The sequence below is a fragment of the Diplotaxodon limnothrissa genome, linkage group LG9 (genome assembly GCF_057381915.1).
Source record: "Diplotaxodon limnothrissa isolate DT_005_m linkage group LG9, D_limnothrissa_male_GT1.1, whole genome shotgun sequence".
In the NCBI taxonomy this organism is placed as follows: domain Eukaryota; kingdom Metazoa; phylum Chordata; class Actinopteri; order Cichliformes; family Cichlidae; genus Diplotaxodon; species Diplotaxodon limnothrissa.
The window spans coordinates 18,559,228-18,571,876 of NC_140604.1; the positions used below are offsets into that span (position 1 = coordinate 18,559,228).

The 12,649-nt window shown below is 36.7% G+C and overlaps 2 protein-coding genes across 3 annotated transcripts; both read right to left on the reverse strand.

Annotated features, from left to right (window-relative positions):
* Window positions 1–755: 755 nt before the first annotated feature.
* Window positions 756–3,821, reverse strand: apodb (apolipoprotein Db). Its single transcript, XM_085362060.1, has 4 exons — window positions 3,711–3,821; window positions 3,031–3,152; window positions 1,760–1,845; window positions 756–985 (listed from the first exon to the last, which is right to left on the reverse strand). Exons 1-4 carry the CDS (start codon window positions 3,819–3,821, stop codon window positions 756–758), a joined length of 549 nt encoding a protein of 182 aa, XP_085218186.1.
* A 1,161-nt stretch (window positions 3,822–4,982) lies between these two features.
* Window positions 4,983–8,021, reverse strand: LOC146625420 (apolipoprotein D-like). 2 transcript variants are annotated; one of them, XM_085362062.1, is made up of 5 exons: window positions 7,911–8,021; window positions 7,687–7,805; window positions 5,728–5,743; window positions 5,326–5,407; window positions 4,983–5,209 (listed from the first exon to the last, which is right to left on the reverse strand). In XM_085362062.1, the coding sequence occupies exons 1-5, from the start codon at window positions 8,019–8,021 to the stop codon at window positions 4,983–4,985; spliced, it is 555 nt and encodes a 184-aa protein (XP_085218188.1). The 2 variants fall into 2 exon arrangements, with proteins under 2 accessions (XP_085218188.1, XP_085218187.1); XM_085362061.1 differs by lacking the exon at window positions 5,728–5,743 and adding an exon at window positions 6,963–6,980 and having other exon boundaries at window positions 5,326–5,411.
* Window positions 8,022–12,649: the final 4,628 nt, after the last annotated feature.

Sequence of the window (12,649 nt, forward strand, 5' to 3'; positions counted from 1 at the left end):
AAGGAGGGAAAACAGTACACCTCTCTGAACAGTGTCTGGGAGGCTGTGGCTGCTGCTGCACGCAATGTTGATGGTGAACAGATCAAAACACTGACAGAATCCATGGATGGCAGGCTTTTGAGTGTCCTTGCAAAGAAAGGTGGCTATATTGGTCACTGATTTGTTTTTGTTTTGTTTTTGAATGTCAGAAATGTATATTTGTGAATGTGGAGATGTTATATTGGTTTCACTGGTAAAAATAAATAATTGAAATGGGTATATATTTGTTTTTTGTTAAGTTGCCTAATAATTATGCACAGTAATAGTCACCTGCACACACAGATATCCCCCTAAAATAGCTAAAACTAAAAACAAACTAAAAACTACTTCCAAAAACATTCAGCTTTGATATTAATGAGTTTTTTGGGTTCATTGAGAACATGGTTGTTGTTCAATAATAAAATTATTCCTCAAAAATACAACTTGCCTAATAATTCTGCACTCCCTGTATATTTGAGTTGTGTGTGTGTGTGTGTGTGTGTGTGTGTGTGTGTGTGTGTGTGTGTGTATATATATATATATAAATAATTTTTTTCTTGGAATAATTAATAGATAATGGGTTACCTAACTCCTTTGTACAATTTTAACACTTTAACTTAGTGATCATTTTATTTAGAATTTACATGTCTTTTCAAAAGGCAGCAACAATTAAAAACAGATATATTGAAGTGGGATGAGTTCATAAGAGAGGAATAACTGAACGTGTCTATTGGTTATTATTTATCCTTGCAGTTCTGATCTGTGTGTGTCATCCTGAAAATGTCGATTCCTTCATCAATTAGCAGCTGTTTGGCGTAATGCACAGTCTCTGGAGGCAGATAGGGCCACCGGGCAAGAATCCAGCTGTAGTGGAAATGAAATATGCGAAGGATGTCTGTGCAGGAGTACACGACAGACAAGCTGGTGTAGTCAGTAGTCAGAACCCAGTATGGCACATATGGAGTGACTGAGAACAAAGAGAAAAAAAATGTATAAAAAACAAACATTTTTCCAAAGGAGAATCTCTATATTGATTTTCTGAATAAAACTGATCCAACTTAAATGTGTAATATTATGGAGCCTGACAAATATATGATTTTTAGTGACTTAAAAATCTGCTTTTGGTTTTCTTTTTCTCCGACAAATGAAACATAAACAGATTTTGTGTAGTTTTTTTTTATTGAACTATTTATGCTTTGCCTCTGCTCTGATCTGCTGGTTGATTTATTTGTGGCTTTCGAGTTTGTTTCAAACAGGGACATAGCATGGTGGAAGAAACAAGCAACATCAACATTCATAGCAAGTCCCAAGGGTGTTTCTTTTATTGGCTAAAATGCTAATACTGATAGATCAGCAAATATGTAATATGAGTTGATAAAATCAGCCCACTGATAAATTAGTCAAGGTAATTACAAAATTAAAACATCATGATGATACAACAGGTTCAATAAATAAGACCGGCTACAGCCATGACATTAAAACTGTACAGTATCACAGTGCTTTAAGGCAAATGCTTGTATCAGCATGTCAGTATACTCACAATCTCACACTATATTGTCATCAACTAAAGTACTGGACAGCTCCAAATTATAGCCAACAGAAGGTGTTTGAGTGAAAAAATACAAATGTCAAGATGTAATTTCAAAGGACCACCAGACTTCGTACAATTTGATCTCAGTAAAGCAGGAATACTGCAACGTTTCATCAAATAGTTGATAAAATAAGGATAATAAGTACTTACAATATGAGAAACTGACTCCCAGTTTGGCCGGTTCTCGTGGGTCTGAAACTACACCTGTCCCTTCTGCATGCCTCTTCTTATCTTTGCTGAAATGAAAAAATATGTCAACAAAGATTTCAAACAGACTAACTATTAATTCAACTAATTATAAAATCTGCTGCTGGAGGCGTGGCAGACAGAAAGACAGAATCCCTCATGTAGGTAAACTCCACCTCGGGTGTGCCGGCAATCAGCTTTAGGTCAGTTGTCCATGGTCAGTGTCAGCTTTATTACTTTTTGCTCATCATACAATACACACCCTGAAGGAGTCTAAAAAAACTCACAAAAAAATCAAATCACCCATCATCATGGCTTGGACCAAGGTGTGCTTTGAGCTACTGCTGTAAGCCCTTTGATTTGAACATAGATGTATCTTCCTAACCACGCTAGAAACTGAGACAGACTCACTATTCGTGGAATCTTTTGCTTTTAACATCCTGGTCATAATACCTATAACCAGATGGCAGTTGCCTATCCCCTGGAATGTTTGACTCTTAGACCTTATCACCTTTGTTTTACTTGTTTGATGTTTCACATGCCTTTTGCCTATGTTTAACACTCACTTGTGCATTGATGTAAATAGCATTCCTTTTCAGGGTTGGCTTACCTATTCATCACTTGTCACTTAAAGCCGATGGTTAACTGTTTGTCATTCCAGGCTCTGGATGTAATCTCTGAAAGTAATCCTCAAATTTATATTGTATTCTGTCATCTGTGAGTCGCCAATATACTGTGCTCCTATTGGTTGTCTTTTTCATTACTTGCATCAAAGTTGGGAGAAGTTTGTCACTGTGGCAACATGGCAAACTAAAACGGCAAAAGTCCTGTGCAACGTTAATTCAAACAAGAATCTTTTTTCAAATAAGAGGAGTTGCCCATTGCTGACCATAACAAAGGATTTAGATTTAAAGCACTTTTACGCTGTTTACTTTCTTGAATCTGGGACTATATACAGACATATTTCATACATAGAGAAGAACATGATTTTTGGTACAATGAGTTTTGAAACAAAGCATTCTTTCTGATTCTTTACACAGACAACAGTTTTTATGCCAGAAACAGTAGAATTATTTTTGTCTCCAGCATCATATCAACCATACAAATGAGAGTGATATCTTTTCAGTGGTATCAATATTCCTTCAAAAGAGTATATGCTAAAAGAAAAATGGAAGTTGCAGAGAAATGTGGTGTCAAGCGAACCAACAATAAGAATCCTTTGCTATAGTACTTACTAGATCTGCGAGGTCAGCAGCTGGATGGTCCCATCTCTCCTAATGGAGTAGTTTATCTCAATGCACTTTCCTCTTGCAAAGGGAGCAGGCAGCTTCTCAATCTCATACCATTTACCCAGGTACTGTAACAACCATAGGCAAGTCATTAGATCTGTGCAACTCTTTGTTTAATAATTATAATTATTTCATTTGTATATCATTAAATAAAACACAGTTAGAAAATGCTTCACAGTTTGCATAAAATCACACATTGAAGATAGGTGTACATATTCAAGCACACAAAAAACACGGTCAGACATGTGGTCTTACACTCATTCTTGCATACGCACTCACATAAATACATATTAGAAGAACAAAAGCCAAAAATATTGGGAATAAATTTGAGGAAATGCTAACCTATAGAAATTAATTTTCAGAAGGCTAAGGCTGACCCAATGTTTAGAATTGCAATAGCCTCTAGATTTAAAAGAAGAGGGTGTGTGAGAGGGTGTAAAAGAGCCCAATCAGATGATCAGAGAGGACGACTGTAGTTATAAGGTCCCAGTAGCTCAGCTATATATATATATATATTTAGGAGCCTTTATATTTAGGTCTTTATATGTAAATTTTTTTTAATGGATTTCACTGAAAGGCGGAGAAGGAAAGCCATTATAGGAGTGTATGCCTTAGTTTGTACTCACCTGCTGAAGGTTAAAGTTGGGCTGCACCTTCGGAGTAGGACAGGGACCCCAGTGATAAGTCTGAGCTGATAGCAGAGGGAGCATCAGAAGGAGAAAGCACACACCAGACATTGTTCCTTCAGGAGATTAGGGTAGAAGTTACATTAGACGAGAGCTATTGCAGGAGTGTATATTTTCAGTAGCAATAATGCAAGAGCTGCATTAATAATATACTTAGAATTTCAGTAAAAAGATACACTATGGGTATTAAAACATAAATCTTTATGCTCAAGATGTTTGTTGTATTTCCATTTTATTAAAGTTATTAAAGCGTTCTTACCTGAGCTCTGTACAGATGTCAGGTGGAAGTTAGAGGCTGAGCTCTCGGTCACTGTCTGAGCTCTCCAGACAAACACAGGTCAGCCTTCGCATTACGTCACTCGGACAGCATAAGGACATCTGTTTAACTAATTGTAATCATGCGCACATTCCTGTATGGTGAAAGTGCTGTCACTGTGAGAAAGGATGAATGTCGTTATTCATTCAGGAACCGCTGTGTTAATGCTGGGTTCATCCCCGAATTAAGCTGATTTATTTCTTTATCATTTTCATTTGAATTGTTTGTCATACACCTGAAGATGCCACCTTGGAATGAGGGAAATTATATAAATGATATTATTCTTCATCACCTTTAAATGGTCTACAGATAAAATAACTAGCTGAAAATCAGTACTGCTGGCTCTTCAGTTGTACCGCTTTATTGTGATTTGAGGCTAGGAACAAAGATGATTTATGTGTGATATTTCTTCCACTTTATTACAGTGAAATTGCAAATACTTTTTTCTTTATTAAAAATAAAATGCCCCTCAATTATTTCACTGTGGGTCAGGATCGTATAGCATTTTCTTCATTTAATGACAGTTATAATGAATGTAAGCCAAGCCAGTGTTTAATCGGTTCATCTTTAATGCCAGCAGAATCTTAGCAAAGTTTTTCCTACACCAAGTACAGCATGTTTCATGGATTATTACATGCAATCAAGGATATGCAAACACTCTTTAGTTGATTAAATCCAAAACCTTTAAAAATAGGACAGCTTTTACTGAATAGTTTCCAACTAACTTTTGCTCGATGAGATGATCGTTTAACTGCAAAACATATTAAAACACAAAAATAATGTACTTTTTAAAAACAAAGGCTCATGTAAAAAGTTACAGGCGTAGGTAATCAAGGAAAAAACCCTCAGAGAGAAAAACACACTCTACAATAACCGAACATCTCTGCCAGTTCTTGCTAAACGCTACAGCTCTGATCTGTGGGAGTCATATTGGAAATGTCGATCCCCCCGCTGATCAGCATCCGCTTGGCCTGATCCACCATCTGTGGAGGCAAAGAAGGTGACCGCGCAAGAATCCAGGCGAAATCAAAGTAGAAGATCCCAAAGACATCTTTGCAGGAGTACGCAATGCTATAGTTGGTGTAGTCGGTTGACAGAACCCAGTATGGGGTGTAAGGAAGAACTGGGAATAAAGATCAGAAACAGAAATAAAATGTTAAAAGGAGTGTTGTAACAGTTAAAAAAAAAAAAATATATATATATATATATATATATATATATGATAAAGGAGGTACCTACAAGACAAGAAGTTGACTCCAAGCTTGGCTGGTTCTTGTGGGTCTATAACTTTGGCTGTCCCTTCCAGGTACCACCTTTTACCCTGACTGAGAGAGACAAATATGCGATTTCATCAATCTATTCATTGTGTCATATCTCTTATCATACCAAGGTCTGTCTCTAGTGCATTTGCTCCTAATCAAAACTTCACTTGAGGTGTGTCACCACTAAGCCTTTTGTCAATATAGATTACATGGCATTTTTTCTTACTCAACCCAGCTCTTCAGAAGAAAAATACTTGTGCAAACATTAAATCAACACTCGGAACAAATCCAAAGAAAAGTCACTAGAAGTAAAGTTCAAGGTTTCACCCTGCAGACAAACACATCCATTATTAGCCATCTATTACCAGCGGCCAATTGCTTCAACAACATTAATGCTACTGCAAGAAACTAGACTTTTTTTCTTTGTTGTTATAGTTAAAAGGATTTTTTGATATCTGCAGGCGGAAGTATACTAGCTTTTCCCTGCGTTATTCTCCTTTATGCTAAATGTAGAATGTTTAGCTGATTTTAGAGTTTAGAAATGTGTTAACATAGAATGTAGAACTATTGTAGAGACACTGCCCTTAAAGTAATAAAGGCTGACTGTGTCGTGAACTTAGGAGTAGAGTGTAGGAGACCTCCCCCACTGAGTGGAAATTCCCCAGAGGATGTTTTAGGGTGGGGGTCTCAACATTTGTAACTGGATAACTGTGGTCTGGAAGGGAGAGGGGTTTTATGACCTCTAGGGAGTTACCTACACCCACAGTGTTTTAACTGTCACGCACACACATCCACACGCACACTCACTCATGTGCACTCACACATACACACAGGTATGCGTACACAGTCACACACGAGCACTCACATAGACACGTGGGAACGCGCACATGTAGGCATTCATGTGCTCGTGCACATAGACACAGAGTTTGCAGCACACCGTAGGGGGTTTTATGATGGGGTCGCTTCTATAAAGCTGGCTGTAACTAACAAAGGGGTGAAGATTTTGGAGAGGGACACCGGCCTCGTCTTCCCTTCTAGAAGTGCATGCTTAAATGAAGATAAATGAAGATGAGTAAAAGATGAATAAAGATTGTGTGAAAATGACTACCAGAGATGGGCAGTAACGCGTTACTTGTAACGCGTTACTGCCCATCACCGGTAACGCGTTACTTGTAACGCGTTACTGTAATCTGATTACTTTTTCAAGTAACGGGTAAAGTAAGGGATTACTATTGCAAAAACGGTAATTAGATTACCGTTACTTTCCCGTAGGAACGCTGCGTTACTGCGTTACTAAAACCGTGATTTTTTGCGAGAATGTCTCACGACAGTGACGTAAGCGAGTGCGCCGTTAGTGACAACAGCTGTGTGCAGATCAACAATGGATAATATATCGATTGTGGGAGAGAGTATGAGCGTGCAGCGTTTAAAGCGTGGAAGTACTGACCTTACTTTGAGTTTGATTCCATAAAAAGTGACAAAAACATTAGCGTCCATCGTGCGTGGGAAGAAAACTTCTTTTTACAGCGAAAAAAACCCCTAAACTTCCAAGCAAGCACCGAGTGCGCAACGACATAATGGGAAACTCGCGGATTCTTCAACTGACCGCGGCACACCTGCACCAGGGTAAACCTCCACCTACCGCAGTCCTGCTTTACAGGTGAAAATAGAGCAACAAGACCGCTGAGTCTTTGACTTTATTTTCTGCTGTGTTTTACTTGCATCTATTTGAAAGAGTGAGTGTAAACACAAAAAATATTTTATTTTATGTGCTGGAATGTGCAGAAAATAGGTTTAAATGTTAAACTAATTTATTCAAGTTAGAGAATGTTGCATATAATTAAATTTTTGCTTGATGCATAAAGTTAAAAGATTAAAACTGATAAAACAAGTTAAAAAAAAGAGAGACTTTTCCATCTGATTACATTTTGTATGATGGATTATGTAGAAAAAGTAGAATTGGGCTGAAAGATCTATCGCTTTATCACCTCTTCAGGTTGTACATCGTGTTTTTAAAAAGTAACTAAGTAACTAAGTAATTAATTACTTTTGAAAATAAGTAATCAGTAAAGTAACGGGATTACTTTTTTGGGGAAGTAATCAGTAATTAGTTACTGATCACTTTTTTCAAGTAACTTGACCAACACTGATGACTACTGAGTCCGGTGCCATCTCTGGATGCTCGAGGAATAAAAAGAACCGGGGTAAAACTGATTTCTTAACATAAGCTTATCTAACTCTACGGACAAATGAATAGTATCAGTCCATCTAACCTATATTCCAGTCATCAATCCATCGACCTGATCCTTCAGTACTTACTGGTTCTGGGGGGTCCCACACCTGTGAGTACGACACTTGAACAGACCCATCTTCCATCATGGTGTTTTCCTCCCTGATGCACTGTCCTCTTCCAAAAATATCGGGCAGCTTTTCAATCTCATACCACTTACCCATGTACTGTAACAAAAAAAAAAAAAACCAAAAAAAAAAAAACCAAAACACCCAGCTATGAGTTCTGCACTAAAAAATGTTTACTCTGGATGCATATATCTCTTTGCTCACCGGTTGAAGGGTGAAGTTAGATTGCACCTCTGGAATAGGGCAGGCACCCCAGTGAAAAGTCTGAGCTGAGATCACGGGGACCAGCAGGAGAAGAAGGTACGTAGCAGACATGGTTCCTTTAGAAGATAAAGGGGGGATTGCAGAAGTTATGTTATGCGGCATTTATACCTGTCTCAGTTCATCCAGCCTTTTTAATACATGTAGAGAGTGTGTTTCACTCTATTTCTAAAGTTGAAAAATATCATCACCTTTTATACTGAAAGGTTAACGGAAACTAAATACAATACATTTTTTCCTCACTCTTAAGATTTGAAGCAAGTTCCCCATTTAGTTGTGAAATGGTTAGAAGGTCACAGATTTATTAAATTAGACAGAAGAAAGCGACAGAACAAAGTTTTGCATTCTGTGAGGGTTAACTATTGTAGCAAATATTGTCACACCTGTTTTCCTGGTTTCAGAAATGCTTTCTGTGAGACACTGCGAAGCATGTGTTCAGCACCATGTCATAATCATTAAAAATATATATTTTAATACGGACAACAAGCATATGGTAAATGCAATCTGCAAAGATATCAGAATACATTCTGATTTAGGATAACACAAAAAAAATGATAAAAATGAGTGAAAATTAATGCTGGAGTGAGTATTACAGAAAACTGTATTTAAAAATATCAACATTGCTAAAACAGTACAAATTTTCAATTGAGTTTGGTGTTTTTTCTGTTAAAAAAAAAAAAAAAAAAGTAATTTAAGATCTTACCTGAGCTGTGTGCGAATGTCAGGTGAAGGTCCGAGGCTGGGAGAAACTGAGTGTGTGAGCTCTAGGAACAAACATTTTATATACAGTTCACAGAACAACAGAGGTTGGCCTCCACAACACGTCAAACAGCACTCACCAGCTCCTTATCGCTAGTCATAAGAATATTCTTTTGTTGTGAAATGTCACTGGGATAAGGGTTAAATATTATTGATTACATTTTTTTCATTCAGGCCTCATATGTTAATGCTCACTTTATCTCAGATTTGCTTTGTCATTATGCAATGTGTTTTTTGCTATTATTGAAAAATGTACCTTTTTTTTTTAGGTAAATTACATGATAGATAAACTGTCAGCTTTAACTATTTGAAGCTGACATTTCTCTTCTTTACATAAATCATAGTTCACTGTCACTCGCAAGGTTAATAATAGTTAACATAAAAATAAACCAAGCTGCTGTTTAATGTGCAAGAAATTTTAATCTATACTGAACCTTAATAAAATTTTTCAATCTCAAGAACAACTCATTTGACTTATTGTAGTTGTTGTCAATAATAATAAATACACTATTAGGCAATGAAACCAATGTCATGTTCAATCTATAATATCCAGAGACAGTAAGAAGCTAACCCTGAGTTAAACTACAAAACATAGATATCAATGGAAAGCCCAGGATGTCCACTATTTAGTACATTAGGACTTAGTATGGTAGCTCAGATAACTCAAAAGAAATAGACCAAAAGCAAATGTCCAATACAAAGGACGTAAATGAGCAGGCTGGTTCTAAGGAGGATATGATGAAGATGCAATTTGGTAATTTAAGTGGAAACACTATTAAATTCTCAGGATATCATAAAACATTAAAAGACAGCAACAAAGTAAAACAGGTACAGATCTGAAATCTGAAAAGATAAAATTACTTATATCAGTTATTTCCTATTTCTGCAGTTCTGATTTGTGTGTCATCTTGGAAATGTCAATTCCTTCGTCAGTCATGAATTGTTTGGCATGATCGACCATCTCTGTTGGCTGTTAGGGCAATTGTACAAAAATCCCTGGGTAGTAGAAATGGAATATGTCAAAGTCACTTTTGCAGGAATACATTCTTTACAGTATGGCTGCTAGTAGTAATATGATGGCACTAGTCCAATATAGCGGCCAACCAAACCCGTTTGACAACCTGTTTGATCGGTTTCGTGCGTGTGCGCATGCGCGTTCAGGTGTGCTGGGGGTATGCGAGTTCATGTGTGGAAACACACAGGGCTCAGAGAGGTAATATGAGTTCATGTGTTTTTAACTGGGTTTTAATTTAATCAAACCATGGGTTTTTAATTCAACTACTTTTATTGCTTTGGCGTGTCTCAACATTTAGTTATGCAGACATATGTGTTCTTAAAAGCAATTCTTTGTTTTAGCGTGGAGTGGTGGAAGCCGTTTTGGTTCACAGTGTGCATTAACATGCAGGAATGCTTCTTATTTACATCTAGTCAAAAGTGTTGGTAATAGTGTTTTAATCACACTCATTTTGTGATTCTGACAATGTCTCAGCTTGCAGTGATGGAAGCATTTTATTTTAAAAACGGCACAAAATGGCAATTTCTTCTGAATGGGCAATTTCAGCCTGTTCACAAGCGTTCCGTTTAATCAAACCACTAGTTTTAGTTTAACTAGTTTTTTTACGCATCTACTGGGGTTTCTTTCACGGGTTGATGCGATCATTTTATTTAAAAATCGGGATTTCGGGATGTTGAACTAGATGGAGACAGAGCCAGCTAGTTGTTTTTAGTGGCCGGTATTGGCTCTTTTTGTAATTCTACGAGAAGGTAAAAGCCCCGCAGATGTACCAGTCGAGCAGGGTCTCGCCTATTTTCTGAAGTAGCCAGCAACAGCGGACCCTTAGGCCTATCTTGGCCAGTTACACCGGAGCTCAGCAACAGCCTGCCCCACCCTCATTGTTTTAAACTTGCACAGCAAGGTGCCCTGCAGGTGTATCGCCCCCCATCGACATCTCATCTATTGTTTTTGGAAGCACCCGGTCCTATATGAAGCGTGCACCAATGCTAAGTGCATGAAGTATACCTTTACACCTATAGCTGAAAAGAGTCTGCATCCATAATTTGTGGATCAATTGATTTGTTTTATAATGTGGCACTTTTTTTTCCCCCACAAACTGCAGATGATGAAATCCTCTTTATTTGAGAAAGTGTCCCTAAGGTATTGCTGCTCACTGAGTTCCCTAGCTACTTCTTTACTATGTCAGTAAACTTTTTGAACAAGGCAGGTATCACAGATTTAAAGGCACATCTTAATTGAAGCAAAGGCAAAAAATTGGAATGAATTTTATGTGGCTGTTCATATTAAATCCATCAAAGAGTGAAAATCCAAAAAGCTGCTGCAATCCTTTGTATTAATGATCTCTTTCTGTGTGTGTGTGTGTGTGTGTGTGTGTGTGTGTGTGTGTGTGTGTGTGAGAGAGAGAGCGTGCGTGCTCGCAGAACGAAAGTCAAGGCAGGGTGGGTTTTTTTTATGCATTTCCAATCAGCTTTTTTGTTTTGTTTTGTTTTATTTACAAGAAGTGTACACTGTTCCAAAAAAATAGTAATGTCAAAGTATCTTACTGTATATTTTACAGTTTTGTACTGTCTTTCTAGAATATCTTCAATTTACATAAGTAGACTGTGATTTTACATGTCAAAGGTAAAATAACATAACATCACTGTAAATATAGTAAAACACAATTTACTTGTTTTTTAAACATATTTTTTGTACATATGCATATTTAGATTGTAAAAATACATTCAGAAATGTATCATAATTTCACAAATATTTGTCTGTTATGTGAGAGAATGATCTGTTAAATTCAAATGTAATACTATGGAAAAATATATAAAATGATTGAAAATTAATGAGAATAATCAATAATTAAAGGAGTATTTGAATTATAATTTTGCTGAAAATTTCATGTCATCTAGGTCTGATTCAATAATTCAGAGGTAACAAGTGAAAATATCATTGATAGGAATAAAAACTAAAAAAAATTGCACGGCCACGCTGTGCTAATTATATATTTCAAAAAATAAATGTAGAGGTAGGAATTGCAATTAATATAAATCTCAAAGTATTCACAACATTCCTGAACAGAAATAGGCCTCTGCACCTGGGGTGAGGGTGTGGCCATGAAAACAATGTGACATTGTTTTCATGGCCACTCCCTCTGCATATTTCTTAAGAAATGAAGCGTCTTTACTGGGATATTTATTGTCAAACTATGCGATTTTCCAAATGTGTGTGGAATAAAATGTTGTGACCAAGAATCATTCAGGATTAACAACACAAACTGTTTTGATAGCAGAAACAGTCTGTCTTATAGTTCCCATACTTTACCGCTAGTTTTACAAACACATTCTTCTTCATGTCTGTTTACATGGTTTTTGTGAAACTGATTTTCAATAGTACAACCAATGTCTAACTTTTCTTTGCTCCCCAGTATGAATGCAAGAATTTTGCAGGCTTTATTGAAACAATTTAACACTCAATGCCATAAACAGAGTTGATCCATGTCTCTATGGACACTGTTTCATACATCAACAGCTCTGAAAATCACTTTTAAAGTAATGTAGAACATGATCTCTCTCACTCTGTGTCTCTAAACCCAGCAAACTGACAATCACCTCTAAACAAGGGGTTAGTTTATTGGTTTTTTGTTTGTTTTGTTTTGTTTTTCTATCAGGCGCAACCACCAGACTAAGTTTGTAGTCTCACCTACTAATATAATAATAATAATAGATTTTATTATAGCACAATATTCAGTTACTACTTTGACTTTCTTACTTTGAGCACATTTCTGAGCCCATACATTATCAGACTTTTACTTGAGTATTTCTGACGTTAGCAGCTATACTTCTACTTAAGTAAAAAATGCCTGCACTATCAATATATAAAGATGTCTGTAATTCTTGAACAGTTCATGCAAAAATGATAA

Bases quoted from the DNA above. Each gene is read 5' to 3' on its own strand.
- apodb (XM_085362060.1), bottom strand. From the start codon at position 3,821: ATGTCTGGTGTGTGCTTTCTCCTTCTGATGCTCCCTCTGCTATCAGCT. The intron at 1,846-3,030 runs GTAAGTACTATA...TTTTCATTTCAG, and splicing joins CTGCTGACCTCGCAGATCTA to CAAAGATAAGAAGAGGCATG. The intron at 986-1,759 runs GTAAGTACTTAT...CTTTGTTCTCAG, and splicing joins GGGAGTCAGTTTCTCATATT to TCACTCCATATGTGCCATAC.
- LOC146625420 (XM_085362061.1), bottom strand. From the start codon at position 8,021: ATGTCTGCTACGTACCTTCTTCTCCTGCTGGTCCCCGTGATCTCAGCT. The intron at 7,806-7,910 runs GTGAGCAAAGAG...TTTTTGTTACAG, and splicing joins CTAACTTCACCCTTCAACCG to TACATGGGTAAGTGGTATGA. The intron at 5,210-5,325 runs GTAGGTACCTCC...CTTTATTCCCAG, and splicing joins TGGAGTCAACTTCTTGTCTT to TTCTTCCTTACACCCCATAC.